Source organism: Rhododendron vialii, chromosome 9a (genome assembly GCF_030253575.1).
Source record: "Rhododendron vialii isolate Sample 1 chromosome 9a, ASM3025357v1".
NCBI lineage: Eukaryota > Viridiplantae > Streptophyta > Magnoliopsida > Ericales > Ericaceae > Rhododendron > Rhododendron vialii.
In genome coordinates, this window is record NC_080565.1 from 33,031,052 (window position 1) to 33,057,279 (window position 26,228).

Below are 26,228 nucleotides of genomic sequence, written 5' to 3' on the forward strand. Positions count from 1 at the left end.
AAATATGGGGAAATATATCATGTTCCCACGATCTTGAACTGCCCATGTACGGCGAAACAATTAGTACAAAAGTAAATATACTTCCATTCCCATCACAATCGAGTAAATATCTCAACAGCTCCGTCTCAAAGACAACTACTGGACTTTTACAATAAAACCGGTAAGGCCCCGTTGCAGCAAGCAGTGTCTGATTCAGCACAAGGTCATGACAGAATTCAGCCCGCGTCAAGACTCAAAACTGTAATAATAAAACAGCTCCTAGTGATAATTCAGTAGCATAAAGTCTATACCTTTCCCTTTGATCTCTTTAAATTGTAAAACTCAGTTCAAAATTGGTATCAGAGACAACAGCGATATCCCCAACAATAACCCAGCACCTTGTCCCCCCAGTTCGCGAAGTGATTTTTCATCTGTAATATGATGCCGCAAAGAAGAGCATGAGTGCTGATGAAGCAGTGACAAAAAGTTCCTGCACAAGCATTAACTTGTCAATGGAGCAACAAGCACATGTATTAACTATATCAACACGTACGAAAAAACCTAACTATATTGGAAGGGAGCATGTCATTCCTTTACGTAATCATTCTGAAAATAAACGCATCTTGCATGGAAGCACATATCAAAACAAGTAAACATCCTATGGGTAATACTTGAAATGGATTCTTGAAGGAGATTAAAGGTTGATTAAAAATGGAATTTCCCTGCCAAACAGTTATACAACTCTAAATAAATAATTGGCTGATACGTAGTTAAATGAGCACAGAAACATAACGGGGGTAACTGGCAGTTTCCAAGAGGAGCGAGCACTTCAAAGGTGCCCTAAGGCTTGGGAAAGCTTTATGAGGGCCCAAGAAAGACAAGTCAACATAATCTAACAACGAGAAACCTGAGACACTATTTCAAATTGGCAAAGCGAGACAGCATGCCGCTCAGTATAATCAACCACATTTAAGACATAAGAAGTTACTTCAAAGGTGATTCAGGATATATACAAGACTCGTGAAGGTTCCAGAGAATAGGAGCAACTAAAAGAAGTAGATGAAGTTCATGAGAGATATGGGAGACCATGAAGGGGTTCAGAATATTAAATATCAGCACTACTCAGTAGCTCCCGGTAATTTGAAGACTTGAAAGAGATCAAGGGTGTTCCAAGACATGAAGATTTGTTTCAACACTAAAAGCTGGAATAACGTTCCAAGAAGTGGAAACCTGTCGTGGGTTGCTTGACAAGGTGCAGAGTAAGTATTATGCTCTTTGAATTTCAAATTACAACAGAAACTGTAAATAAGGCCCTGTCCAAAGATTGCACACAATGATCGTCATTGACAACTAGACTTGCCTTTACTCCAATTTCATTGAGGGAGTAATCTGTAACTTAGAGTAGCTTAGTAAGCATTGCGCTTGTAGTAGGTGTAGATTTGAAGCAGAACCAGTGGCAGTTCAGTTGCAGTAATAGTGGAGTAAGAAGTGCCAGGTACCATTTTATTTCAAGTTCATTCAGCAGTAGAAATCTTTTTCTTTCATCCCTTCATCTTATCAATTTCAATTACTCAAACTAGTTCTTGCCTTGATGAGTTTCAATTTCGACAATTCACAGAAAAATTCCTCTTCATTTAGGCATAAGAACTTTCAACACATTCTCATCGGTAATCTTGGCCTCTTGTTTGCTCCAAAAGGGATATCCAATATTTTCTGGAATGTCTCTTTACCAACTTACCCTTCAAAAGAATTTAAAGCCAACTTTGAATTGCACATATTAAATGACAAATGGCACTGATTTAAACGTGCGACCAGTCTCAAGTGCAGGTCATTATTGGTGCCTTTATCTGAAAGTGCATGTATATATACACACACAGTAGAATCTTCTGTTTAAGAAAATCATAAATGTTGGGGGAAAACACCATTCTATACACAATAAAGCAGAAATTTGGAGTGGTTACAGAACCTGAGCTGTGTACAGTTTGGGACATGTAGAAACAGAAAATACAAAAGTTTCGAGCATGAGGTTTACCAAAACTAACATGTCAGAAATATCTTCTTCTATAAAACAAATTAGTGATAGTGATATACCTGGTTATAGTATACGAAAGCGGGGATGTACTTGTAAACAGACTCCATCACATTCAGGATACTAGTGTATCCCTGCAATCAAAACGAGAAGGCGTAATCAGCTAATAGAAGAAACCCCACAGAGTCATCAGGGAACTCAATCAAAGGTGGTCTGTGTGGAAATGTCAACCAATTAATCCAAATTCATAAACCCCAGAAAAATATCAGCTCAACTAGTCATTCTCACACCTTTTTGGAATTGGACCCGACATCGAATCACAATATACAAATGTGATGTAAATTCTAGGGGATTAGGTAGAGAACCCTAATCTATTCCCTACTCACTTTACAACCCGTCTCTTCTCTCTTATTCTTTTCTTCAGTGTTCATCACATGAGTCTACCTAGGTTCAGAGCTTCAATGCTTATTGTTCACAATAATTCCTTGAAGTTTTGGGATGTGATTTGTTGTCTTCTTTCATCTTTTTCCCAATCCGTCCACAAAAGGAAAAAAATTCAGATATATTTCAGTAGAGTCACCTTATAGGTTCTGGTTGCTAAAAAATTGGCTTGATGATCATCAAACACCAGTTCATACCTTTTTCCTCGTACCCTCTGATTTTAGACAAACTAAGTTAATGAAAGCATATGGGTTCAATCCTAATGCTAGGGTGCGATCTAAGCCATACAATACACCCTTCGTAGCTACAATTATGTACCATTATCTCCAACTGACCTATGATGCAAGGGAAAGTGGCAAACGGGTCTTCGGCCTCTTTTTGTATATGGGCGGCATTCCCTTAATGCATCGTTGCTAATATAATTATTTACTTATCAAAAAAAAGAAGTGGCAAATGGGATCTTTTTGGCTTCGACATAAGGTTCTCATATCTCCAATTATGAAATAACATTTTAACAGAAAGCGTAGAGTCTATTGTCTGGAAAACCACTTGATGACTGTGACAGGTACAGCTTCTGGAGTTGTCATAAACATTCCAATGGAAGTACTTACAAAAGACGAAACGGCTATACAGCTTACAACCAGGGCAAGAGAACGAAGAATTCGTTTTCCCATTCGTAGTACCCGTCCTTCCTCTTCACCATCTTCCTGCAGCCAAAATTCAGTTTCGTAATTAACATACCAAATGACAAAGTAAGAAGGTTCCAAGACAAACACTCAGAAGCTTTGCTCCGGATGATGTTAATAAAGATGAAAATGGTACTCACTGTATATTTTGGTTTTGTAGGTGGTTCAAACTGTCTCAGCTTTTCATAAACTCGATATACAAAGGCGAAGAATAGAAACTCCAAAGGTTTATATTCGGCATTTCGCTGGATAAAAATCCAAGTAGTCTGCAGAGAGATCAGGAAAAGACAAGGATAAGATACGATACAACTGGAAGAGGTCAACAGAACCACGTCAAGTCGTCAAATAAAGTAGATTTTGTAACTCAAAACATAAAGAGGTAGGAAGAAACAATTGATTTTCCTATTGCGTAACTTACTTTCTCCCTATGTAACACGGGTACGGATGGGCACACAGACATGGGACACGGGATTTCTTAAAAAATGGGGACCCCGGACACGGCAAAAATAAATAAATAAAATTTATTTTATACCCATGGAAATATAGTTAGATGTATAAGCATGAAGCTTCAATATATATAAAAAATTATCCTATTTACATGATATTACACTTTTAACCCAAAATATTTGAAGAAATACACATTTAACCACCCGATTTTTTTTAAAATTGCACATTTAACCCCTGTCATGCCCCCATGTGTCCCCCTAAAAATAAAAAAAAAATATTTGTCCCGTACGTATTTTGTCGTGTCCCTGTGTTGGTGCTTCATAGCTTTCTCCAAAATGTATCAGACAATCTCAGCAATTTTATACCACAAAATAAACTTATTATCAGCTATAGGTTGACTACCAGCATCAAACATTAGAATGTAGGATCTATTTTATGGGTTAAAATTGTGGCAGATTTGGCAATATACAAATATGGATCCAATTACTGATGCCTGAATGCGAGTTCAAATCAAATCCAGCAGAATAATGCACTGTACCTAGACTCAAAAGTTAATAACACTGTGAATACCTAGGCCCTATGGACACAACATTTACTCGTCATGAAATTTATAGAACCCATTTTATAAAGTGACAACATTCACAAATTTGAGTCTTAGGACTCTTACCTGAATTCCCTTATAACCATATTAAGGTCTTCTTACATCCAGATTCCACATCAACAAATTCAGGAAATATTTAAAACCCATTCAGCTCTACATATATTGGTAACTTATCAATGATAACAATGATAGACAGGATTTGTCCTTTCTTAAACAAAAAGAAAGGAGAGAAGATAAAGTTTCAAAACCATAGAATGAATTTTTTATAGCAAAGCAGCAAGGTGATTCTTTGCATTGTAAACATTGCAATCTCAACTTACTCAAAGACTTGCATTATTATGTGAAGAAAAATTAGAATAGAATACAGCATGCTTCTTGAACGTGCTTGGTATTGTCCTACATTTGAGTTGTAGCAGATTTTAAACTCAATTGGGAAATGTTGAGATAAAAAAGAGACCAAATCACAAAAAGAAAGAAAATAGCTAACAAAAAATTGGCATATTTAGGCCACAAAACAGTTAGACCGGAATGAAAACAAAGGCATGGCAACTGTAAAATTCATCATCAGAACTGTTTAAGAGGTATAAAAAGGGACTGGATTCACCTCTCCAATTCTTATATTATCTTCAAGAATAGTAATCTGCTACATAATATAGACCTGCAGGATACCTCAGATAAATCCTTCCAATCTTCCAACCGGACCTTAATAAGCTTTACAATTTCTAATTCTTCCCTATATGCAAGCGGATAGCATGGTTTCCTTGGGGGTTACATGATTTTATATGCAGAAATTTCCCATGTGCCCCAAATCTAACTTGATGGGAAAACTGAATGTCTTTTCTTTTCCCTTCGAGTCTATTTCCAAACTGCCTTTACACGTGCTACTGTAAACCATGCTACTGAGACATATGCCATCCACGGCGAAAAAATTTCAATGCAGAGGTAAAAGGATATATGTAGCCGCTCTAGTGGGAAGGCACAGACTGATTACAATTACTATTATGTACGTCAAACCTACAGAAGTTTGATAACTTTTTAAATGAATAATAGCCAGATTCTACTCGCTGATAATGTGCAAGTGCAACAAACCCACCTCTGCTCCCATCCCCCGCCACAGAATAGAAAAACGACAAAAAAACTACTATTAGTTATTACTTTAATCCCCACCTCAAAAGAAAGTTCAGCAAAGAAAAAGAAATAAGTCACAAGAATGTTAATCCCAATTACCATACCACGTAGAAATAGCATACAAATTAGTGTTCAAGTCATGAAGCTATGAAAGTTGCAAATGCTGATAAACAAAGGTAATAGAAGCAAAAAAAAATATCACCACTTACAAATACAGCAGATATTGCCAGGTTGATCTGGATATCTCTGATACTGGACTTGGTGAACCTGAAAGCACAGCGTCCGCTGGATTAAATAACTACGAAGTTCTACAAAATGGCCCAGTGTTGACAAATTTTGCTGTGTTGGTTCGCATATCTTAACAATGGACTGGGTAAACTAAACTAAAAACCAAAGTGTGCACAGGAGCACAGATCAACATAATTTGCAGAAGGAACCAATGTTAACAATTGGACGGTTGGGGTGAAGGAACAAATGAGATTGCAAGGGAATCTCCTGACAGTGTTATCCAAAGAGAGCAAAAATGGATACTCTAAATAGGAGTGCAATAGTTTCTTTCGAACTTCAAAAAATTATAACCACAGGTGTTTATCATTTAGCAGTCTTACTACTCATAAAGCATTTGTATCATTTTGATCTCCTTAGTTAACCCAGGGTCGAGTGATTGATCAATGTATAGACAGCGATCCGATGAATGTTGAGTGTACAAGGTCAGGATAAGGTTGAACACAAAACAGACACATCAATACAACAGAGAAGTAGTCATGAATGTTGAGTGGAGAATTTCTCTTCCTTTCTCAATCTTTCCTCCAATTGAGTAGAATCTCTTGCCATTGTTATTGAAAGGGGAATTTCGAGGCCAGCCCCAAAACGTAGGTTCGGACTTAATTTAGTCCTGACAAAAATATTCCTTCTTTATTTCAGTCCTTTCCTTTTACTTTTCATGCATTTTTACTATTTTGCCCATTCTTCTTAACTTTTTGTGTACATGTCCATTTTTAGTAAAATTTATATTTTTAGAATCAACTCCTGACCCATATTATTTCGAACAAAAATACCCTTGACTATGTGAACTGGTTATGAGAACTGCCAATTCTCATAGCCAGTTAACATCATATTTCAGACAAAAATATCTCCGTCAGTTCACATAACCCGAGCTAACATATTATTTTGGACAAAAATACCCCTGAAATATGGCTTTGAGAACTGAGGCTATGAGAGCTATATTTTTAGAATCAATTCCTGACTATGAAAACTGTCAAGTCTCATAGTCAGTTATATGAGAACTGCTCATGAGAACTAGTTATGTGTCCGTGGTGAATCACCACCAAAGATCCAGAAGATCCAGTGCATTGATGCGTCCGTGGTGAATCAAATCATCGTTGGAGAATTGATCCAGCAGTCAGTCTCCGCCGTGAAGGAGCTGATCAAGAACAGACTCACCGCCGGCTCCACCTCCATCAACATCGTCTTCAAGGGCGGTGGCCTCAAACCCGTCCAAGTCTCCGACAACGCCACGGCATCCGTGTACGCTAGTGGGCCACGACCACGTTGCGTCATCTTGAGAACGAACTGGTATGGCCTCGGTTTCCCTTGGTTGAAGACAGGTGGGACGGAGATGGAGTATTTCAGAGGGAGAGAGAGAGAGAGAGAGAGAGAGAGAGAGAGAGAGAGAGAGAGAGAGTGGGGTTTTGATTCGATTCATTTGGGTATAAAAGTCTTTTTCTTTTTTTTGATCGGCTGGCTATAAAAGTCATTACTTAACATTACCAAACCTACATAGGTTCGGAAAAATATTCAGGGTTGGAATTAAACCGGACCTAAAAAGAAGGATCGGCCTCTAATTTTCTATTATTGAAATAACTTTTACAAACAAATTCTCCTATGTTTCACACTCGCACAAAATGTAGAAAGGAAGAGAAGGACATCACCTATTTTGGTGACATTTGCAACTACACCCATCAACATCGATAAGGCACAATGACTCTTTGTCATAGATATGGGGCATAACTATCATTGGGATGCTTACACTGCCAAAGCAGCTTCAATACTAATATATAACGAACAGTAATAAATTGGTAAAGTATGAGAATCGAACTGCTAAGAAGAGTTCGTAACGGCACTAATCTCTTATGCTATGATGAAATGCAAAGACAGACCTTGGCCACCATGGTACTATTGGCTGCTTATCGGCATACTTGATATGCTTAGAAACCTGAATGGTAGAACCACAAGACTCATAATCAACATTATGCCAAAATATATAACCACTCATGAGCCTTGAATATCTAAACGAAGCATCACAAGATAGAGAACCGCATGATAGATGGTCAGACACTAATGAGAACCAAGTGACAGGCGTCCAGCAGAGTGAAAAAGCATTCGAGTAAACAAGTAATGGAATAGTTTGAGGATTTATCCTGCGAAAAAGACGCGATATTTTCTGACCAAAACTCTTATGCTTTATTGTTGGGTCATACATTGAAACCTATGGCCAACAGCATATAACATTGAGAAAAGTAAGGTACTAATTCATAAGTTCCCCTAGGTGATATAAGCATAAGTTTCTCAAAAAAGATCTTTAGGCTTCCTTGTTTTGTTTCCTGAAATTCAACAGTTACCAGCATCATATGGCACTGGAAAAATGGCAGGTAGACATCTTATAACGAAGACACTATCTAGTCTACAAAAAGAATAAACAAACGAACACGCCAACAGCCTCATAATAACCCTGTGATCTCCCTCGGTGTTCCATGTACAAGGAAGATCCCAGCCTCAACATCAGTGGCTTCAGAGATAAATAACTTGTTTCATCCTTCAAGTTTCACAAACCAAGATTGGCGAAATATACCTCAAAGGAACTAGATGTCACACCCTTCTTTCGGTTTTCCAATTGTTCCATCATCACTTTGTCATACGCCTCTTCTAACTGGAAAAAACCCATGTAGAACACAAATATCCCAGAAATAGTTGCATAAATACCATTTGGAAAACAGATAAATTAAATACAAGCAGGATGGTATAGAGAAAAAAACGGTAACCTACTTGGGCAACGGTTGCTTTATCACCTTTCTCCTGTGCATCCTTGCGTTTACTTGCATATGCCTGCTTGACCCCCTCAAATCCTGCAACAGGGCTCACACCAAGCACCTGAAAAAAGTATTAGAAAGGGAGAAATTGATGGAAACGAACAGCACAAAAAAACACCAGTTGAAACTACCTCATACGGGTTGCCGCTGGAACTTGAACTTCCTGCAGCCGACGAAGCAGCACAAACCAATCTTATATTGAGTTGAGAGGTTCTACCAAACCTGACTTGTTCAGTATTGAGATAATATACGTCACTGCTACAGAGAAACTAGATAAACAAACTAAAGGAGTATCGTTTAAAGTGATGAGCTCAAATGTACACATACGCATGTATGTGTGTCTGTTGCATAATTTATACATAGTAACGTCATACAAAATCTCCTAGGTATTATCAACTCTTGAGTTATCAAAATTTTTTTTTTTATCAGCATTGAGTTATCAAAATTGGCCTGCTAGTGGATGGTGTGATTGGTTCTCAGGTATTAGGCGAGGCGGCGTAAGCTATCAAAAAAAAAGTATACCATTTCCATGTCCCATTTTATCACCACACACACAAACAAAAGTCACTCCACATTCTGTAGTAGGCCGAACATCATGGCTCGGACCACGTGTCCCTGAAGACGGACCAGGGCTAATGAGGAGCCGAGCTTCGGATCTCGGTACCTGAAGTGGACCTCGTCTCATCTCACCTGCTCAAAGCATCGGCCAAAGGAGAATGTTTTGGTTCGGTGAAGGTCGAGGCTCGGACGGATGGCCTCATCCCATCCCTCTCCTTCCGAGGCACCCCCTTTGGCAACCAAGTGCCCTGGCTCGGCCACTCTCAGCGCCACGCTCCCCCACGCACGGAAAATGGTTACGCCAAGAGATAATGATTGGCACACATGGGAGTGCCAGCTCACCCTGGAAGCGGTTACAAAACCCTAACCGCTGACATCACAGTGATGCCAGCCGACCCGTGCAAGGCAATACTTGTACTTGGAGAGCAAGCCAAGCAGACTCTGTAAATACCAAGTGATGCAGCCCTAAAGAGGTACACCAAAACTGACACTCAAACCCTAGTCTCTTGTTTTGCTCTCTGCACATTCTCATCCTCTCGCCGGAGGGCCTTGCCGGGAAAACCCTGGCCAGGTCTTAGTCGTGCATTCACGGTGTAGGTTAGGGCAAGCAGGCTAGACACCCGCAAGACCCATCGAAGAGGAGTTCAGATCCAAGATCACGGGCCACACACATTCTTAACCAATTGTACAGAAATTAGGAGCCACATGGCAATATCCCAAGGGCACAGAATAACTGTCCCAATTGAAGAACTTGGGTTCTCTATCAGTTGCTGAGAGAACATAAACACACAACTTTTTCAAGAATCCACGAATCCCAACGTCCACTGACGGTGTTTTCTTGAATATGCCTGCGTTGGAATATTTGTTTAACCAACTTATTAAAAGGAAATAACTTTCCGAGGAAAAATTTACCTGACAATAGAGGGGGGCAAATTCGGAACAGAACTTCTGAGAAAGGAATTCTTTCGAGAAACCTGCAAGCTGGGACATTGGAGGACGTTTGATATTGCCAAAGGCATGTCTTTGATCCTCTCTCTCTCTCTCTCTCTCTCTCTAGGTTCCTTGGGTTTTTGCTAAGGGAAAAGTGGAGGTTTTCGATGGGGGGTTTTGCATTCGGATGCTCGAGTATTGTCTTATAGCTACTGGGTCAGTTTTTACAATCTTGAAACTAAGAAAACTGAGTATAAAAATTATGTTTTCGGAGTCGGAGACAGAGAAGTGTTCGCGTGGCCTAATGGATAAGGCGCTCGCCTCCGGAGCGGGAGATTGTGGGTTCGAGTCCCACCGTGAACGTATATTTACACTAAAATTTTTATGTTTCGGAAATTTTTACACAAATTTTTTATGGGGCCCACTTTTGGGTTACGATTACAAATGGTCCGATCCGTTCATTAATTTAAAATATTTTGTTAAGGAATTTTGTAAAAAATTAGCTCAACAAAATAAGTGTAAGTGCTTAATCTAATTTTACAACTTTTCATCCAAATTTTTAATTCGGAATAATGAAGGAAAAATTATAAGCTTGGATTAAACACTTACATTTATTCATTAAAAACCTTATGCGATGGGGTTCTACTAATTTGTAGATGTTTTGTGATGAAAACATTAAAACAAATTCTAGAGTGAGTGTGAAAGGGAATCTCAATCCATTACATGATTTCCACTCAACCCATGTTTTCATTAACAATTTTAGGTAACAAATTATTGGTTAGGAGAAATAACTTGACATTTGGTAACAACTTATTGGCTAATGAAAATAACTCTTTTTAACAAATTTTCACTCACATACTCATTTACAATCAAATTTTTCAATAATTTATTGGAAACAACTAATGACTTATCAACTCAAGTTCTTTCTCAAAATTTATTGCCTACCGGAAACATCCCAAGTCACTATTACAGTACACCTTATATAGTACTAGTTTCATACATCAACTAAGAGCATCCGCACATGACTCTTTAAACAACTTTCTAAACTAAAGTAAAGAGCAACGATGAGAAAATGGACAAAAAATGCCCAGCAGTAGCCTCTCTTCCTTCTTCTTTACTTTGCAAAATAAATAACTTTGCTAAAGTGATTCTTTTGTTTTAAAGAGTAATAATTCACCCTTTCAACTATTAATTAAGTAGAGAAATGTGGGAATAAATAAAGAAAATATTTATATGAATAGAGAATGAGAGTAAAGAGTATGATGTAGTAGATATTTTTAAAGTGATTATCTAAAGTAATAAAATAGATTTTTAAGATGTAATTTGGTCAAAAATTTAAATAGGCTGATTCAGATGTTCTAAAGTGGCTTAGCCTAACTCACTTGTATTTAGAGCATCCACAGTGGTATAATCAAAACAAAAAGGTATATAAAGTTAGCAACATTTGCTAAAAAAGAGCTCACATTGGAATAACCAAACTTAGAAACATCTTAGCAACTCATCAAATTTTAGCCATTGAATAATCAAAACTATCAACATTTTGCCAATAATCAAATTTAATTGTCTTCACATTTTCTCAATCAAGTATACTATCATTATACAAAAACTTTCTTTCTTCCATTTTCAATATGTTTATAAGATAAATACTTTTAAAAACAGTTTTTATTTTTTTGCAAAAACAATTTTTTTTATTAAAACTGTTTTTCCCCATTTTTTTTAAACAGTTTTTTTACTAAAACTTTTGTTTCAAAAACTGTTCTTTTGAAAGAAAAAACTTTTTCTATTCAAAAACTGTTTTTTTAACTTTTTCCAGAAAACTTTTTTTTTTTAATCTAAGTTTTCAAAAAACTATTTTCTCTTTTCCTAATAACCTATTTTTATTAATTTGAAAACTATTTCAAAAAAATTATTTTCTATGTCACAATTTCTAGATTTTTACAAGTTAAAAAGGTGATGTGGCAAGTTTTGGTTATTCAATTTTGATTGTACCACTGTGAATCTCTACATTGTTAACCTTAGCAACTCTGTGGATACTCAAAAGATGATGTGGCACATTTTGATTATCCACCTTTGATTATTCCACTCTGTGATACTCTTAACAAACTAATCTGAAATATAATCCAGTGTGATGCAGTCTATCCTGGAGCAGCTGGTCCTACATTATTTTCCATAAATGAAACGAAATAAAACAATGAGTTACGCTTTGGAAATTGCAATAAACGATCATAAACTTCGAGATTGTAGTTATTGAAAATCTCTTTTCTTTTTTTCTTTTTTTGTCAAAAGTGAGAAGATTGTTTCGATAAACAGCACTTACAAAACGGAGATCATTACAAATAATTTGGACAAAGCCAAACTAAGAGCATCCCCATTGTAATAATCAAATTGATATGGATAAGCAAACTTAACAACAATGCTAAAAAAACACCTCACATTGTAATAAGCAAAGTTACAAGTCTTTTAACAAATAACCAAATTCCACTCATTCCATAACCAAACTTAACAACTTTTACCAATAACCAAAACTCAATAACCAAACCCACTAACTAAACTCAAAACTCAATAACTAAAAAATACCTCACATTAGAATCGTCTCATCGAGACGAATAATTTGGTGTGGTCGGGTGCGTGATTGGAACTCGTTTGCTATTGGACATAGGTACATTGCGTATTGTGGGATTTTTTTTATAGGGATGCAAAAATAACCAATGTGAAGGTAAATGTTGTTAAGTTTGATTATAAACTAAATGGATAATCAAATACTGACGTGACACATTTTAGTTATTGATTTTGATTATTCCCATTGCGGATGCTCTAATCGTCTAACAAATACAAAACGAGTAAATCACAAGGCAATCGATATCTTTCATTCTAACACAGACAAATCTTTATCTAGTCATATTTCTATATACACTCTACGCAAAATCTGAATCAAAATCGTTTATTTCTTTTCTTGTGGAACTTCAGTTTTAGTTTTTCTGCTGAACTTTGAAATTTTGGCAACCCCGTGTATACTTTTGAACCACTCTCATTTCAAGCAAGAATAAACTTTCTGGCTCGAAAAGCCAGATTGCAAATCCCTCCGATGTATATGCTTTCGCCACCTTCAAACGTTTCATTTCAATCTTTCATAGCACTCAGAGGAGCTTCTGTATCTAACACTTCCATCCCTTTCTTTAAAGGACCCTTGCCCGAAGCCATTAAAATTATAACAAGAACTGGATTATTCTCAAGGATAAGCTAGACTTCGCAAATGACTTAAGGACGTGTTTGATAACAGATTTCGTTTTGGGGGGATTCGTAATAAGGTGGGATTAGAATTGAGATTTGTAATGAGTTGAGATTATTAATGAGGAGATGAATCTATTATTCATGTTTGTTTTGGACAAAATTAGATTATAGGATTATGAATAACATATTTGTTTTTGATAGAATTGTTAATACCGCCCCCATGAGATGGGTAATCCTATGGATTTGTGAAATTCGTAATCCCCTGGTATTACCAATCCTGCGGTTTTTGCCAACACCAAACAAAAATTTAAAAGCCCCCTAGGACTCACAATCTTATCTCAAAGCTCAAATCCTGTTATCAAACAAGCCCCAAAGTGTAGTAACCTCCCGGCTCCCCCCACGACTGTCAGGTAGCACTCCATAATAATTAAGGCGTTGAAAATCTTAGGTGTACCCTTGAAAACTAAAACAAAACAGCACGATAGACTGTAGTCTACCAAAACAGAATTTCACAAAAAGCATCATTTTATTTAGTCTTAACTGTATTCATCACTACAGTCATCTATGATCCAAATCGCAGCCGGCCACTTTTAGTCTCTTTATTAGTACACAACTCTCAGTCTTTTGTTAGCAAAAACTCATTCAAACTTCGAAATCACTTCTAGCAAAGCATTTTTGGCCCAATTGGCAGTAGCCCTTCTCTGTTCACCAGACCCCCTCCTCTGGGTGTGAATAGCCGCCTCCTCATCCCTATTGAACTTCACCCTCCTTGCTTCCTCCCTCGAGATCCGATACGCATTGGCCAAGATGTCCGCGGGGATCGCCCGGATCACCGAAGTCCTGCCCGAGAGAGGGCTTGTCTTGGCCAAGCCGTTTGTCTGGACGGAAAACCACTCCAGGCCTTCGGCTCCGGCCAGTTTCACCACCGCGTAGTTTTGCGGGATGACTAAGAGTTGCCCCTCGCGGACGTCTCCGTCAAAGACGGGTCGGTCGTTGGAGCTTCCGACGATTTGGACACGGCCCCTTCCTCGGGTTACGTACATTACGCTGTGTGCGTTTATGTTCCAGTAGGGGCCTACCATACCATTCTGCAAAAAGACGAGAATTCATATCCATTGCCAAAAAAAAAAAAGTAGTACCCCTTCGTCCCAATCTTTATGAAAAATCGTGCAATTTCAAGGTCGAAATGGGAGAATTAACCTTATGTAACGAACAAAAAATTGGTACTTACCCTGTAGAGAACTGCTCTTTTAGCACTCAATTGTAGGTTCCTCAAAATGGGAAGATTCTGGCTGTTGAGGGTCCTGATACGCCCAGCCCTTGCGGTATAAATATCAGCCCTTTCTGGGTCATCAATGTTCTCTTTGATCTTCGCGGTGCAAATTGTCTCCTCCAACCCATTCACTCTCCTGTACTCTCTCTCCCGTTCTTCCTCCTCCTCCTCGTACCTCGGCGGCCTGACCACGTCAAACTCCTTCTCCACCCTCACGATGAACCCTCTCCGGTCGTTGTTGCTCTGTAGCCTCCTCGACGTCTCCTCGTCGACACCGAAGGCCTCGGCCAAAGTCTGGGGATCGAAGCCTTGGAAGATGTTGTTGCCTGACCATTGTTCTTGTCCCCTGAAGCTTCTTTGTTGTTGCTGCTGCTCCTGTGGGTTGCCTCGATCCTAGGGAAAATCTCTGGTACATGTACAAAAAATTAGTGATTAAGGACCCGTTCGGACAAATAAGCTATAGTGGCTTATTTTTTGTTCTTATTCAAATTTTTTTCGTATCACTTGGCTTATTGTCATTTTTTTGGGGATTATTGCATCCTCACGACAAGAGGAATCTAAAAAGTTAAAATTTTTGACCGAAATCCAATTTTTTTTGAATAAAGATGAAAAAATTGGCTTATTGATTTTTTTTAGTCTTTATTCAAAAAAAATTGAATTTCGGTCAAAAAAATTTACTTTTTAGATTCCTCTTGTCGTGAGGATGCAATAATTCCAAAAAAAATGACAATAAGCCAAGTGATACGAAAAAAATTTGAATAAGGACAAAAAATAAACCAAAGTAGCTTATTTGTCCGAACACACCTTAATTCATTGTGAGGTTTTAGGGCCCGTTCTAGTTTACCTCTTAAAAGATACTGTAAGTATTGATTTGTAAATTTCAAATTTAAAAATAATAAGTTCATTGAAATAAAAAAAATGCAATATGAATCTAGTTTTATAGATCTCGATGAAACCTTGCAAAAAATTAAAAAAATATTTTTGTAAACGAATTATTTTTAAGTTTAAAAATATATCCTTATTTTTTAAGTACTTATTTTGAAATCTAAAACGAGGCCTAAGAGTTGTCATTTTTCATGGACAAATCTGTTTTCACAAATAAGAGTCCATATTATTATTTCGGACACTTCAAAAAATTGTTTATATCTTTCAATCTACAATACTAAAAATATCCAATATGAACCTTATTTAATAGATTTTAATTTGCTTTGTTAGACAAAAATTTTAAAATCATAAACAATATCATAAATTGAAAAATATAAATAAGATAAAAATAACAGAAAAAGTAAAGTGAACTTTCATTTAGGAACGAAGAAAGTACTACATTAAAATAGTACTATCATGGTGCGATTTGTCGCATCGAAACATTTTAGGGACCAACGCTTTGTCAAGCAAGAATAAATTTTGTTCCTCTGTGGGTGACCCTCCCCGGGCCCATTTTAATTATTTGAATCATTCATTTTAGAACTTATATAGACCATCAATCATGTCGAATTGATAATGATCGGATACAGTTGTGGCGGCAATTTGATGATCATAATCATTTGTTATTAGTGCTCATCCATCAGGACTCGAGGTCATCAACCACGTGATCAAAATTCATTATGATCAGATATCAAACGACACATAATTGAGAAACAGATTTATCTTGATAAAGGTTGGTTTTAATCCAGTGTGGCAGAGATAAATCTTTTTCAAGCTATAAATGCACTCCAAAATTATATTAATTTGTCTCTTATCAACATGATTATTGACGTAATCAATAATCTTGACTGGGTGTAAAAAAATAACCTATTTTTATCATTGAAGTGGGATCCTAGAGCTAGTGGATTGATCTCAGTCCTTTATGAAAAATCTTTTAATTAAGGATTAATATAAGTTTAGAAGTTTTTTAAGCGACGATTCTAGTTTCTCGAAAAGTTTGAATCTTTCAAAAATAAAAATAAAAATAAAAATAAATAAATAAATAAATAAACTCCCATAAGATTAGGCTAGGGAAGGTTCGTTATTAATTACTCTGAGATTCTGGTCAAGCTGGTTTTGATGGTTGTTGGTGTCGTGAATCACCACCAGAACAAGCTGGTCGCCGCCGTCGTTGTAGACCCAATGGGCCACTCCGGCGGGCTGGGCCAAGATGTCCCCGCGGCGGAAGTGGACGAGCTTCTGGTGTTGGGTCCCTCTGGGATTGTCGTCCTTCGCCTCGTTGAGATTGTTGGAATGATTGGTAGGTCTCCGGACATCCCGGGTATGAACTCCCAAGTATGCCTTGCCCTGTGGAAATGCTGTAAATAAATTAACAAACCCAGAAAATGATGAGTCCTGCTAAACGAACGAACCAAGTTACTTGAGTTTGAATTTGTGTTCGTTTTGGAGGAACCAAGCTTGAATATTTTTTTTAAAACTCGTCAAGGTTTCAAACTGAGCTCAATAGGCCACTACTCGGCTCGTGTTACTTGAGTTTGATTCATGTTTGTTTCGAAGGTTCGAACCAAACTTGAACATTTTTTTTTGAAAGTCATTAAGGTTTCAAACCGAGCTCAACAAGCCACTACTCGGTTTGTTCGAGTTTAGGTGGCTTCACCTTCAGATTATACTAACCAGGTTTAGGTGGCTTAGTCTCCAGATTATACTAACCGAGTTTAGGTGGCTAATTAGGCGATGTGAAATAAAATCTAACACGTAAACATTGCTATTTTTTTGGTGCCATTTATGAAATTTATATGTGTCGCATTATTAAGGTGCCATGCATGTATGTGACAGTGGGAGCGATAGTGAACCTTGAAGGACATAGGCAAGCAAGGGAGCGTTAACGAAGGCGGGCAAAAGGAGGCCTCTCGGCTCGATCACATGGCGGCTGGCGGCGACGCCGGCGCACTGGAGCTGGTCGTCGTCCTGGTCCCAGATCTCGGAAACGCCGGCCTCGTGCTGCATTTGGCGGTTGGGTTCGAGGGTGTTGAGGTTCTGGATTTGGCAATCGCCCTGTCGCCGCGCCCCGCGCTGCTGGGCGCGCGGCTGCTGCTGTTGCTGTTGGTAATCCTGGGAGGTCTCAGCAGCCAGGGAGCTAGCTGTGCATAGAACAAGATAGAGGGTGAATGTGAGGAGAGGAGAGGGGGAGGCCATGGCTGTGGGGAGAGAGAGAGAGAGAGAGGGTGTTTGTGGGTTGGAGGTGGAGGTGGAGGTGGTGGTGTGGGCTGGTGGGGAATTTATAGGGAGGGAAAAGGAGGGTTGGGATTTGCCACGTGGGGTGGAGTAGTTGGTGAGATGAGCTGTTTTTGGCCTCCATGTTCCGATTAATAAACTCAAACTTGTGAACGCGAGATTTATTTTGGATGCAGTATGTTCCGGACTAATTTACGTTGCACATCTGATTAAATATCATGGTTTCTTTCACAGCCGTTTCACATGCGTACAGGTGAAGATCAGATTGCATTAATTAAGAGTTGCTGGCAAGTGGAATACAACCTGAAACTTTAAAAAAGAGCAAAATCCAAAGTCACAAGCCAAGACTACCGGAGGATTGAACACAAGATATCTGTATCGTTAAAAATGCATTGCTTGTTTTCAAACGCCATTGTGAATACGCGGGCAACTCGGTCAGAATTTGTCACTTCTGCATGCATGGTTTTGGGCTGCACATACGTTAATTTGTTTGGTAGAAACAGCCCTCGTACGTGTTGCCACGTACAAAACTGTTTCCACAGACATGCAGCAAGCTAATATGGAGAAATTAAGAAGGGTAAAATTGTCCATAAGAAAAGTGTTCCTTGAGTTTTTGTTTTCATTTGTTCCAATGGTGATTACACTTGGACACGAAGAAAAACTTCTGCTTCCGTTAATTGGGAAGCATGAATTTGCAGCAAAATGATGTCCAGGATTTACAAAGAGAAGTCTAAAAAACAGAACGATTTGTATAACATTGTACGTTCAATATTATGTGACACTATTTCATTGGGTAAGTGTAAGGATCCGGGACCCTTATAGTGAGCAAAGGGACCCTTATAATGAGCAAAGTAGACTGTAGTGAGCAATTGTCCAAAAGGATTTTTAAGGTTTGGATTTACTATTCCGTGAAAGTTTGTTTTAAATCCGGACTGTTAATTGATGAGATAGACGGCTGAAATGGTCACTACAACCAGTGGTGGGGCTAGGAATCCCGTTCAGAGGGGGCATTATTTCACAACAAACTAAAAGAATTCACAGTAAAATATAACAAAGAAATATTGAGCACAAAAATTTAAATATCCTCTATTAGGCGCAATGGCTATTCAAAAGTTTCAAAACATAAGCACAAAAGTCTAAATATTTGTTGCCCATTTTTTTTACAATTGACCTTGACGAGTTTTTAATCATGAGAATTTATAGTAAATAGCAGATTGTATGTCAAAAATAAAGGTATTGAGTTGATAAGAGAGTACCATGAGCTCTACAGAAAAAAACTCTTTTGGATAAAAGTCAATAAGGAAAATCGATCAAATTTTTCTTCGAAAAACTAGAAAATGAGTTGGATGGATTCAAATATGCCACAAAAAGTAGTAATTCGATATTTTCCTTGGTGAAATGAGCATTTAATTCTTAAAGGGGTCTATTGATTTAGTTGGAATCCCATGATAACACAATAAACAATAAACAATAAACCCAATACCCAAAAATTTCAATCCTTTCAAAATCTTTTGAATAGGTGTTAAAAAAGAAGAAGCAAGTGATAAAATTCCAAGGGGGCCCCTGCTCCCTCCGCCCCTTGACTGCAACTCTTTGGTGACTTTGCTTACTACTGGGTTCCGAGTCTGGTAAGTGGGTAGATCGATTTTTTTAAATACCTTATGAAGACATTTGGTGCAAATTGGTATGTTTATAGCCAGTAGTTTGTTTTTTTAGTAATAATAATTTCAAAGTTTTGTTATCTATTTAGGACATCGGCAGGGGCAGAGGCAATTGGTAAGGAGAATGGCACTTGCCACCCCGTTCCAAATATTATAGTAGCACATAAAAAGATTTACGTCAATGAAGTAACAGTCTCCCAGTGGCAAAAAAATACATATCGTTCTTCTTCTCAGTTAAATTTAACAGAAAAATCGCTCTTTCCGAGAAATTTCTTTGAAATTTGATTTTTCTAATCACTCTTGGATCGATGATTATCGGAATTTAAAAGAACGTCGAGTTCCATTATATAGATTCGTCAAACTATTTCCGTTCTGTGTTGATGGATGATTAAATTGGGAAAATGTACTTTTTTGATATATATACCATGAAAAGTTAATTTTTGAACAAGGTACTTCTTTATATAGTATATTATGTATGTTGATATTTTTGGATGCCACCACCGCTTTATAATCCTGGCACTGCCCTTGCGTATCGTTTGGGCCAAATCCACTTTGTTTCGTCGCATTTTTAAATCCCATAAGGTTCGGGAAATTAGTAATTTTGAATGGAAAAATGACGGCTTTCGTCACATTTTTAATTTCTTCGGAGTTTTTTTTTGGATTTATGGTTCTGAATAATTATTCAACCATACCTACAGCCTAATCCGGGCTGAAGCAGGCCCATTTGAACTTTTGGGTTGGCCATGTAATTTAAAAGTGTCTGGCCCAAAAAATGCTTGGAGTACGCAACCAAACATTTTTTCGAGTTAAAAGATCATCCCAGCTAAGGGTCATCATTTGGCCCGAAGGCCCGCGGCCCGCCCTAAGCTCGCCAGGCCCATCGGGCTTTTACCAGGCCCGAGCCCGTGAAACGGGCGGGCCGGCCTGGCCCATAGTTTGTAATGGGCGGGCTCGGGCCTATAAATTTTTACTCGGCCCGGCCCGTGAGCCCGCCCGTGGTACCCGTCCAAAAGCCCGCCCACGGGCCCACGCATTAGCACCAAATCCCACAAAATCCTTTCTTTTTTCCCTTTCCCAAGGAAATTTAAGCCCGCCCGGTTTTTGGCCCGCTAGCCCGTCAATTGGGCTAGCCCGCGGGCCGGGCTTGGGCTTCAATTTATAGTAGGTAGCCCGGCCCGCCCGGCCAAAAAAAAGAAAAAGCCCGATCGGCCCGGCCCGTGGGCGGGCTTGTGTAGTACATTGGTGGGCTGGGCCGGCCCGGCCCGGCCCGATGATGACCCTTAATCCCAGCTATATTAATCCCAAAAAATTAATTACAACTAACAAAACAAACAAAATGCCACCAAATTTGAAACACAACATTTTTTTTAACACCAAAAAAAGCACAACCTTCTTTTTATTTCATTTACCAATTTATTCCTCATTCTTTTCCATTTTTTCTACATATATAAAGCTTTGCTCTTTGCCATACAAATATATCGATCCTCCACACTTGAGAGCATACCAAGTCAAAACTACACGACACCTCTAGCTCTTTGACAACCTGACCTTCGAAATCTAACCTATCAAAAAATTAAAATAGAAAAATGTTTATTTATATATGGAGTAATTCAAATTACTACTAATTTTCAAGATTATTCTGAGACTGATCTCCTGCTTTGATGAAGAGATCGTACCAGAATTCCATGTCTTCGTTAGTACCGAAATTTCCATCTTCCCTGCATGGACTAGTTGTAGACTTTGGAAATGAAGGCAACCTAAGTCTTGGATCTAAAACAGTACCCATAAATTTGCCAGGCGTAAAGAAGTTGCTTCTTGCGACGAGCTTCTGATGTATTTCCTGAGCATTTTGAAACGAAATCATGTGATCGTCTTTGAGAGGTTGCTCAATTTTTACCACAGGAGTGTCCGATGCACCAGCTGATGAATCCTCGACAAGTTTTGGTGCAAAAATTGGTGCATGGGCTGAATCTTGAGGACTAGAGAAGTTGATCACAGTTCTTGATCTTGTGTATGCGGTTATGGTAGTATCTGTGTCGGGTCGAATTTGTTGCAGTAGTTTCTTCTTCAAGTGAGTATGCCAGAAATTCTTTATCTCGTTATCTGTTCGTCCTGGCAATCTTGTTGCAATGGCAGACCATCTAGAGAAATTTTGAGAGACAACGTACGGTGTGAAAAATATAAGATTATGCAAAGTTACTTTTGTAAGAAAATCCTAACATGACAATTGCAGTAGTACTCGACGGTTTCTGATACTCTGCAATTCATGTATGGAATTTTCTCTACATAAGATTGTTGACCAATCATCAAACATAGATGAACTATGATGATATTTCTTAGACCATTTGGAGAAATTTGAGAGAAAACATAGGGAAAAATAAAAATTACATATATATCAGGAAAATTATACTCAAGAGACTCTGATCGTCAGCCACGGCATAAGGTCACATATTATCGAAATAATAATAAGTGGTATTGTTCGAACGGTCACTTTAGTTTCATATAAAGGACTATTGGCATGACTCTTTGATTACATAGATTGACCCAAATTCATCTCGTCCGCACGCAGTTACGAACGCGAGTTTATGTGTATCTAGGTTTCTTCAAAACATACGTTTACACAATTAGTATATTTTTACACAAAGTGAGAAATTATTCCATCCCTAATTACTCTAAATTGCCTACTAAATGGCTAATTTCATGAAGCTAGCTAGCAGAGGCGGATCTAATGTAGGCACAGGCAAGTCACATGACCCACCTGAAAATATCGGGAATTTTTTTCTGAACACAGAAATACTAACATTCATTTTTTTATTCTGGTTATATTTTTCTGAATACAAGTTCTCTTTGTATTGGATTGTGAGTATTTTTATTAAATTTATACTCGAAAAGTGACCCATCTGTTCGAATTTTCTGAATCCGTCACTGTTAGCTTGTTAAGATGCAAATATTAATATTTCATGCGTGTGTTTGACCTACAAATAACCGGATGAAACTGTACGTCACCTGTTTCCGAGGATTTGATGCAGCTTTATAATGCTTTCTTCTTCTTCCCTGCTGAAGTTTCCTCGCTTAATATCAGGCCTCAAGTAATTCGTCCATCGCAGTCTGCAACTCTTGCCACACCTAAGCAGACCTACTTATAGACAAAAGAAATGAATCCAACGTTAACAATCCAAGAAAACAAATACATGTCAATAATTTCCTAAGAATTTAGTTTTCTCGTGTTTCTTAATTACCAGTAGATTATTACTGTATTAAAAATGAAAACACAGACTTACCAGCTTGTTTGGGCAGTGCCCGCCAATTTTCATGACCATATCTGCGGATATAGGAAATCAGTATCTCATCTTCCTCAGGTGTCCATGGCCCCTTCTTCTGTCCCATGTGCTCACAGCAAGGAACCCTCATCTCTCTCTCTCTCTCTCTCTCTAGATCTCCCGAACTCACCATACAAGAAAGTTCTACAGATGGGTACTATTAATTAACAACAAAGCAACTTTTTTTTGATATGGAAATGGATCTCGCTTTTTAGATACCCCTCTAAAGCTAATAGCCTACAATACCATAGGTGGGGGCCATTCACATTTTGTATTTCTTCAACTATATATCACTTTGTTTTGTAGTATCATTTGTTTACCGCGCGGCGCTTAAAGCGTCTAGACTTATTTAGCCGCATGCGCCTGATCAATTAATATCGAGGGACCAATCTCATTTTTTCAATATCGTGTTTTAAAAGAACCAATACGCTATATGTGCTCGTATTCATTTTTGCAACCATTAGTTTATTTTTCTCTTCCAAGTGATGGTGGAAATCACTTCATAATTTAGAGTACTGTCTCACTCGCGTCGCAAATACTATATGGAAATATAAATTTTGATTGGATTGCGCAAATATTAAACATTTCCAAGCTTTTTACTAACCTTCTTGGTTGCTTCATCTCTTTTTTGTGGGTTGGAAAGTGTAGTGTGACAAAGCTGGCTTTTAGTCAAAAAAAGCAGGCGACATGGACATGCATTGCCGCCTTTGTTCCGAAATTTATATAAATGTCTGCCGACAAATTGATATATATCGAGGACTTAACAGACATAAAAACTAGTAAATAAATTTGTTTAAATTCTATATTAAGTCACTTAAAATTCTTTTGACCTTTTTGGGTTGCCCTGAACCAGTTTTTAATTCCAAAATAAAACCTAGCTAGCTAGGGAGACTTGAAATTGCTCTTTTTACTTTCATGATTTTCCCGAGACCACTAATCCTCCATGCATGCTCTTTATCTGCTCGATCTTTGAGCGATTAGCTAGCGTAAAATTATTATCGATCTCTATTTACAATTCTAGCTTATTAATATCGTACTGAATATACTGATATAGGACTAATGACAGAATAGTGTGCTATTTTAACAATTTTGAACCACCATTTGTTTTTTTTTTTTTTTTGGTTGATCTCTTATGGAAAAATATAGACAATTTAGTTGGTATGAATTTATTCTCTACAATGTACTTCTTGTTGATAAATTCAATTGGAATGAATTCAGTTTATAGAGTGTTACATTTCTCAATTGAAAACATGATTTGAAATCCTCTCATGTAATGATCCCTGGTCAGGTTCATGTGACACAAAATGTAACCAATAACGGGTCCATTTGATGATTCGAACAATTCATTTCGTAAGTCTCGATGTGTTTTACTTCGTCTTAAAAAATTAATTTCATTGAACATCGATGTCCAGTTGAACAAATCACATTTGTCACAAGCGAAATAGACGGTCAGCTGTGTCTTTCATTTATGACAAGAATCATTCATCGATATCCACTTGTGCCGAGCGGAGAATGAATGCCGTGTTCCTGACAGAGGAGCTGGGGGTGTGGCGGTGTAGCCGGAGGTGTTGCCGACGAAGGAGGTAGTGAGGAGAGAGGAGATGGTGAGGAATGTGATGGAGTTTGAGAGGGGGAAAGGAATGAGGGTGAGAGCCAAGGAGCTGAAAATCAGTGGAGAGAAGGTCTTGAGCAAAGGTGGGTCCTCTTACAATTCATGAATTCATTGTGTGAGGTCATCAAAGACAGCCAGCTGAGACTGGAGTCGACAAAATTCTAAGGCGGCGATTTGTAGGGTAGCCGATTCAACCGTCCATTTCAGATATGGTTTGGATTTTAATCCGAACAATAGATGACTCAGATCAATAGGAGTTTAGATTAAATCCGAGCCATCGATCTTAAAATAAATGGTCGGATTGACTGCTCTACAGCTCTTGCAGTACAAGTTGCAGTGTAGCCCGCACTGCAGGATTTTCAAATTCTTCTAGGGCCTACTATCACAAGTGAAGAAATAACTTTCGCATTCTAATTTTCTACAAATGGACTTTTGAAATTTGTTGTTCGGCGAAATTCTGTACACACTATGGAAAAATCTGATTATCTAATTGTTTATGCTTATCTATCTACATTTCGTTTGTTTGATTCGTCGTATATATTTTATTTTTGTTTCCATTTTGACGAGCATCGTCTTTAGTGAAAAGAATTTCATTGTTAGTTAGGACCATGATATGTTTTTTTCTGTCACATGAGGACCAACACATGAGAGGATGTTTGATTCTTGAAAACATAGGGAAAGAAAAGTGAGAGGGAACAAAATATTTGGGTAGTGTTTGGTTGGGAGTTTAGTTTAGTTTAGTTTTGGTAGTGGGTAGAGAGAGAAATAGAGTAATGATTGAAGATAGGGGTAATGATTGGAGAGAGATAGAGAGAGATGTGAAAGTAATAATTGGAGAAATAGGGTAATGATTGAAGAAAAAAGTAGGGTAATGATTGAAAACAAAACTAAAACTAAAACTAAGTTGAGAACCGAACAAAGCCTTGATAATTCAAAGCAGTCCACCATTCTCTGCTAACCTTTGTTTGTTCATTGGCTCGGTGCGTCATTGAAAGAAATCAACCCTTTGACTTTGGTAGTCCAAATTTCAATTGTGCCTTGATTACGGAGCTTTCTTGAGAAAGAGAGATGCCTTTTCGAAAGTGGTGGGAGACCTTTCAGGCTCAAAAGCATTTGAAGCAAATCCCTGACTTTTACAGACATCAGATTTGGGCTTTGGAAAAACTTGGCTCAAGCATGCATCAGATTAGCATAAAATACACGAGTACTTTTGCTTAGAAAGTGTTGGCCAATTAAGATGAGTCGATCTTTGGCATTCCCAGAGTTTTCTAGGACTTTTGGACCCCGGAGCAGGAAAATGGAGTAATATTGAGTGGACGTACACCGACCGGTCAATAAAAAATTAGAAATCGGATCGTCTGGATATCTCGTCTTTCATTGATGTTCATGCTATTGCGCTCAATGCGAGTTTCTGTTCACTTCGCGACACTCACTGAACGCATTCTCAAAACATTATACCAATCTAGTAATCTACCCCTTATTAGAGTTATGAAGCTGGTTCATTAAGAAACCTATTATACATGATTCCATGAGGAGAAAAAACTTGTAACAACATTAAAAGATAATTGCGCTATTTATTTTCACTTTGCAGCACTAATTTCGATGCTTTTGTGACTTAGTTGAAAATGGCGGAGAGAAAAGTTTTGCATAAGGTTAAGATATATGAGAAGATGCAGGATAAATGAAATAAAAAGGGGTAATATATCTTGAAATTCCATTGAGTAAATGGAGTGAATAATGTTATTCATGTAATAGCCGAGCACTTGGCAATTCGATAACTTGTTGTAGCATAATGTACTACCACAAATAAACTAGATAACACAAAATTCAAAAATCACTTGCTGGTGAGCATTTTGGATCCTCGTTATATTTCTTCTCAAAAAATGATCATCCACAAAATCTAGTATGCACATATCACTAAAACAATTATACAAAATTTTCACTGTAGTGTAAAATTCTACAACCTACGATTAACAATCAAGAATCTAAAGAACAATTGTCTCTCAGACAAAACAAACCATCCCCCCGTACAAATAGGGGAGATTAGTTTGATTCCTAGAACTTGAGAGGCGAATCTGTCTTTT

At 37.9% G+C, this 26,228-nt stretch overlaps 3 protein-coding genes and 1 non-coding gene across 8 annotated transcripts; 1 reads left to right on the forward strand and 3 right to left on the reverse strand.

The window, feature by feature from the left end:
- Positions 1-60: 60 nt before the first annotated feature.
- LOC131301190 (protein CHLOROPLAST J-LIKE DOMAIN 1, chloroplastic) lies at positions 61-10,088 on the reverse strand. 4 transcript variants are annotated; one of them, XR_009191200.1, is made up of 11 exons: positions 9,871-10,086; positions 8,532-8,622; positions 8,357-8,461; positions 8,163-8,240; positions 7,471-7,526; positions 5,521-5,578; positions 3,276-3,401; positions 3,061-3,156; positions 2,071-2,142; positions 291-469; positions 61-187 (listed from the first exon to the last, which is right to left on the reverse strand). XR_009191200.1 is itself a non-coding variant. In XM_058327355.1 (10 exons), exons 1-10 carry the CDS (start codon positions 9,975-9,977, stop codon positions 407-409), a joined length of 843 nt encoding a protein of 280 aa, XP_058183338.1. In that variant the 5' UTR covers positions 9,978-10,087; the 3' UTR covers positions 61-406. The 4 variants fall into 4 exon arrangements, 3 of the variants coding, with proteins under 3 accessions (XP_058183338.1, XP_058183337.1, XP_058183339.1); XM_058327355.1 differs by having other exon boundaries at positions 61-469; positions 8,532-8,613; positions 9,871-10,087; XM_058327354.1 differs by having other exon boundaries at positions 61-469.
- Positions 10,089-10,178: 90 nt separating this feature from the next.
- On the forward strand, positions 10,179-10,251 carry TRNAR-CCG (transfer RNA arginine (anticodon CCG)). The gene has a single exon. It is a non-coding gene; the product is annotated as a tRNA-Arg (tRNA).
- Positions 10,252-13,747: 3,496 nt separating this feature from the next.
- LOC131299810 (11S globulin seed storage protein Ana o 2.0101-like) lies at positions 13,748-17,512 on the reverse strand. The gene is made up of 4 exons (XM_058325384.1): positions 17,170-17,512; positions 16,409-16,674; positions 14,351-14,785; positions 13,748-14,207 (listed from the first exon to the last, which is right to left on the reverse strand). The coding sequence occupies exons 1-4, from the start codon at positions 17,510-17,512 to the stop codon at positions 13,758-13,760; spliced, it is 1,494 nt and encodes a 497-aa protein (XP_058181367.1). The 3' UTR covers positions 13,748-13,757.
- A 3,009-nt stretch (positions 17,513-20,521) lies between these two features.
- On the reverse strand, positions 20,522-22,704 carry LOC131301192 (transcription factor MYB14-like). 2 transcript variants are annotated; one of them, XM_058327359.1, is made up of 3 exons: positions 22,494-22,697; positions 22,219-22,348; positions 20,522-21,353 (listed from the first exon to the last, which is right to left on the reverse strand). In XM_058327359.1, exons 1-3 carry the CDS (start codon positions 22,663-22,665, stop codon positions 20,834-20,836), a joined length of 822 nt encoding a protein of 273 aa, XP_058183342.1. In that variant the 5' UTR covers positions 22,666-22,697; the 3' UTR covers positions 20,522-20,833. The 2 variants fall into 2 exon arrangements, with proteins under 2 accessions (XP_058183342.1, XP_058183341.1); XM_058327358.1 differs by having other exon boundaries at positions 20,652-21,353; positions 22,219-22,351; positions 22,494-22,704.
- Between the last annotated feature and the right edge of the window lie 3,524 nt (positions 22,705-26,228).

Bases quoted from the DNA above. Each gene is read 5' to 3' on its own strand.
- LOC131301190 (XM_058327354.1), bottom strand. From the start codon at position 9,977: ATGCCTTTGGCAATATCAAACGTCCTCCAATGTCCCAGCTTGCAGGTT. The intron at 8,623-9,870 runs GTAAATTTTTCC...TGAACAAGTCAG, and splicing joins TTGCCCCCCTCTATTGTCAG to GTTTGGTAGAACCTCTCAAC. The intron at 8,462-8,531 runs GTAGTTTCAACT...TACTTTTTTCAG, and splicing joins CCAGCGGCAACCCGTATGAG to GTGCTTGGTGTGAGCCCTGT.
- LOC131299810 (XM_058325384.1), bottom strand. From the start codon at position 17,512: ATGGCCTCCCCCTCTCCTCTCCTCACATTCACCCTCTATCTTGTTCTA. The intron at 14,786-16,408 runs GTAATTAATAAC...GATTTTCCCTAG, and splicing joins AGCTTGACCAGAATCTCAGA to GATCGAGGCAACCCACAGGA. The intron at 14,208-14,350 runs GTAAGTACCAAT...GTCTTTTTGCAG, and splicing joins AAAGAGCAGTTCTCTACAGG to AATGGTATGGTAGGCCCCTA.
- LOC131301192 (XM_058327358.1), bottom strand. From the start codon at position 22,665: ATGGTGAGTTCGGGAGATCTAGAGAGAGAGAGAGAGAGAGAGATGAGG. The intron at 22,352-22,493 runs GTAAGTCTGTGT...TTTGTCTATAAG, and splicing joins GGCACTGCCCAAACAAGCTG to TAGGTCTGCTTAGGTGTGGC. The intron at 21,354-22,218 runs GTGACGTACAGT...AAATTTCTCTAG, and splicing joins CATCAAATCCTCGGAAACAG to ATGGTCTGCCATTGCAACAA.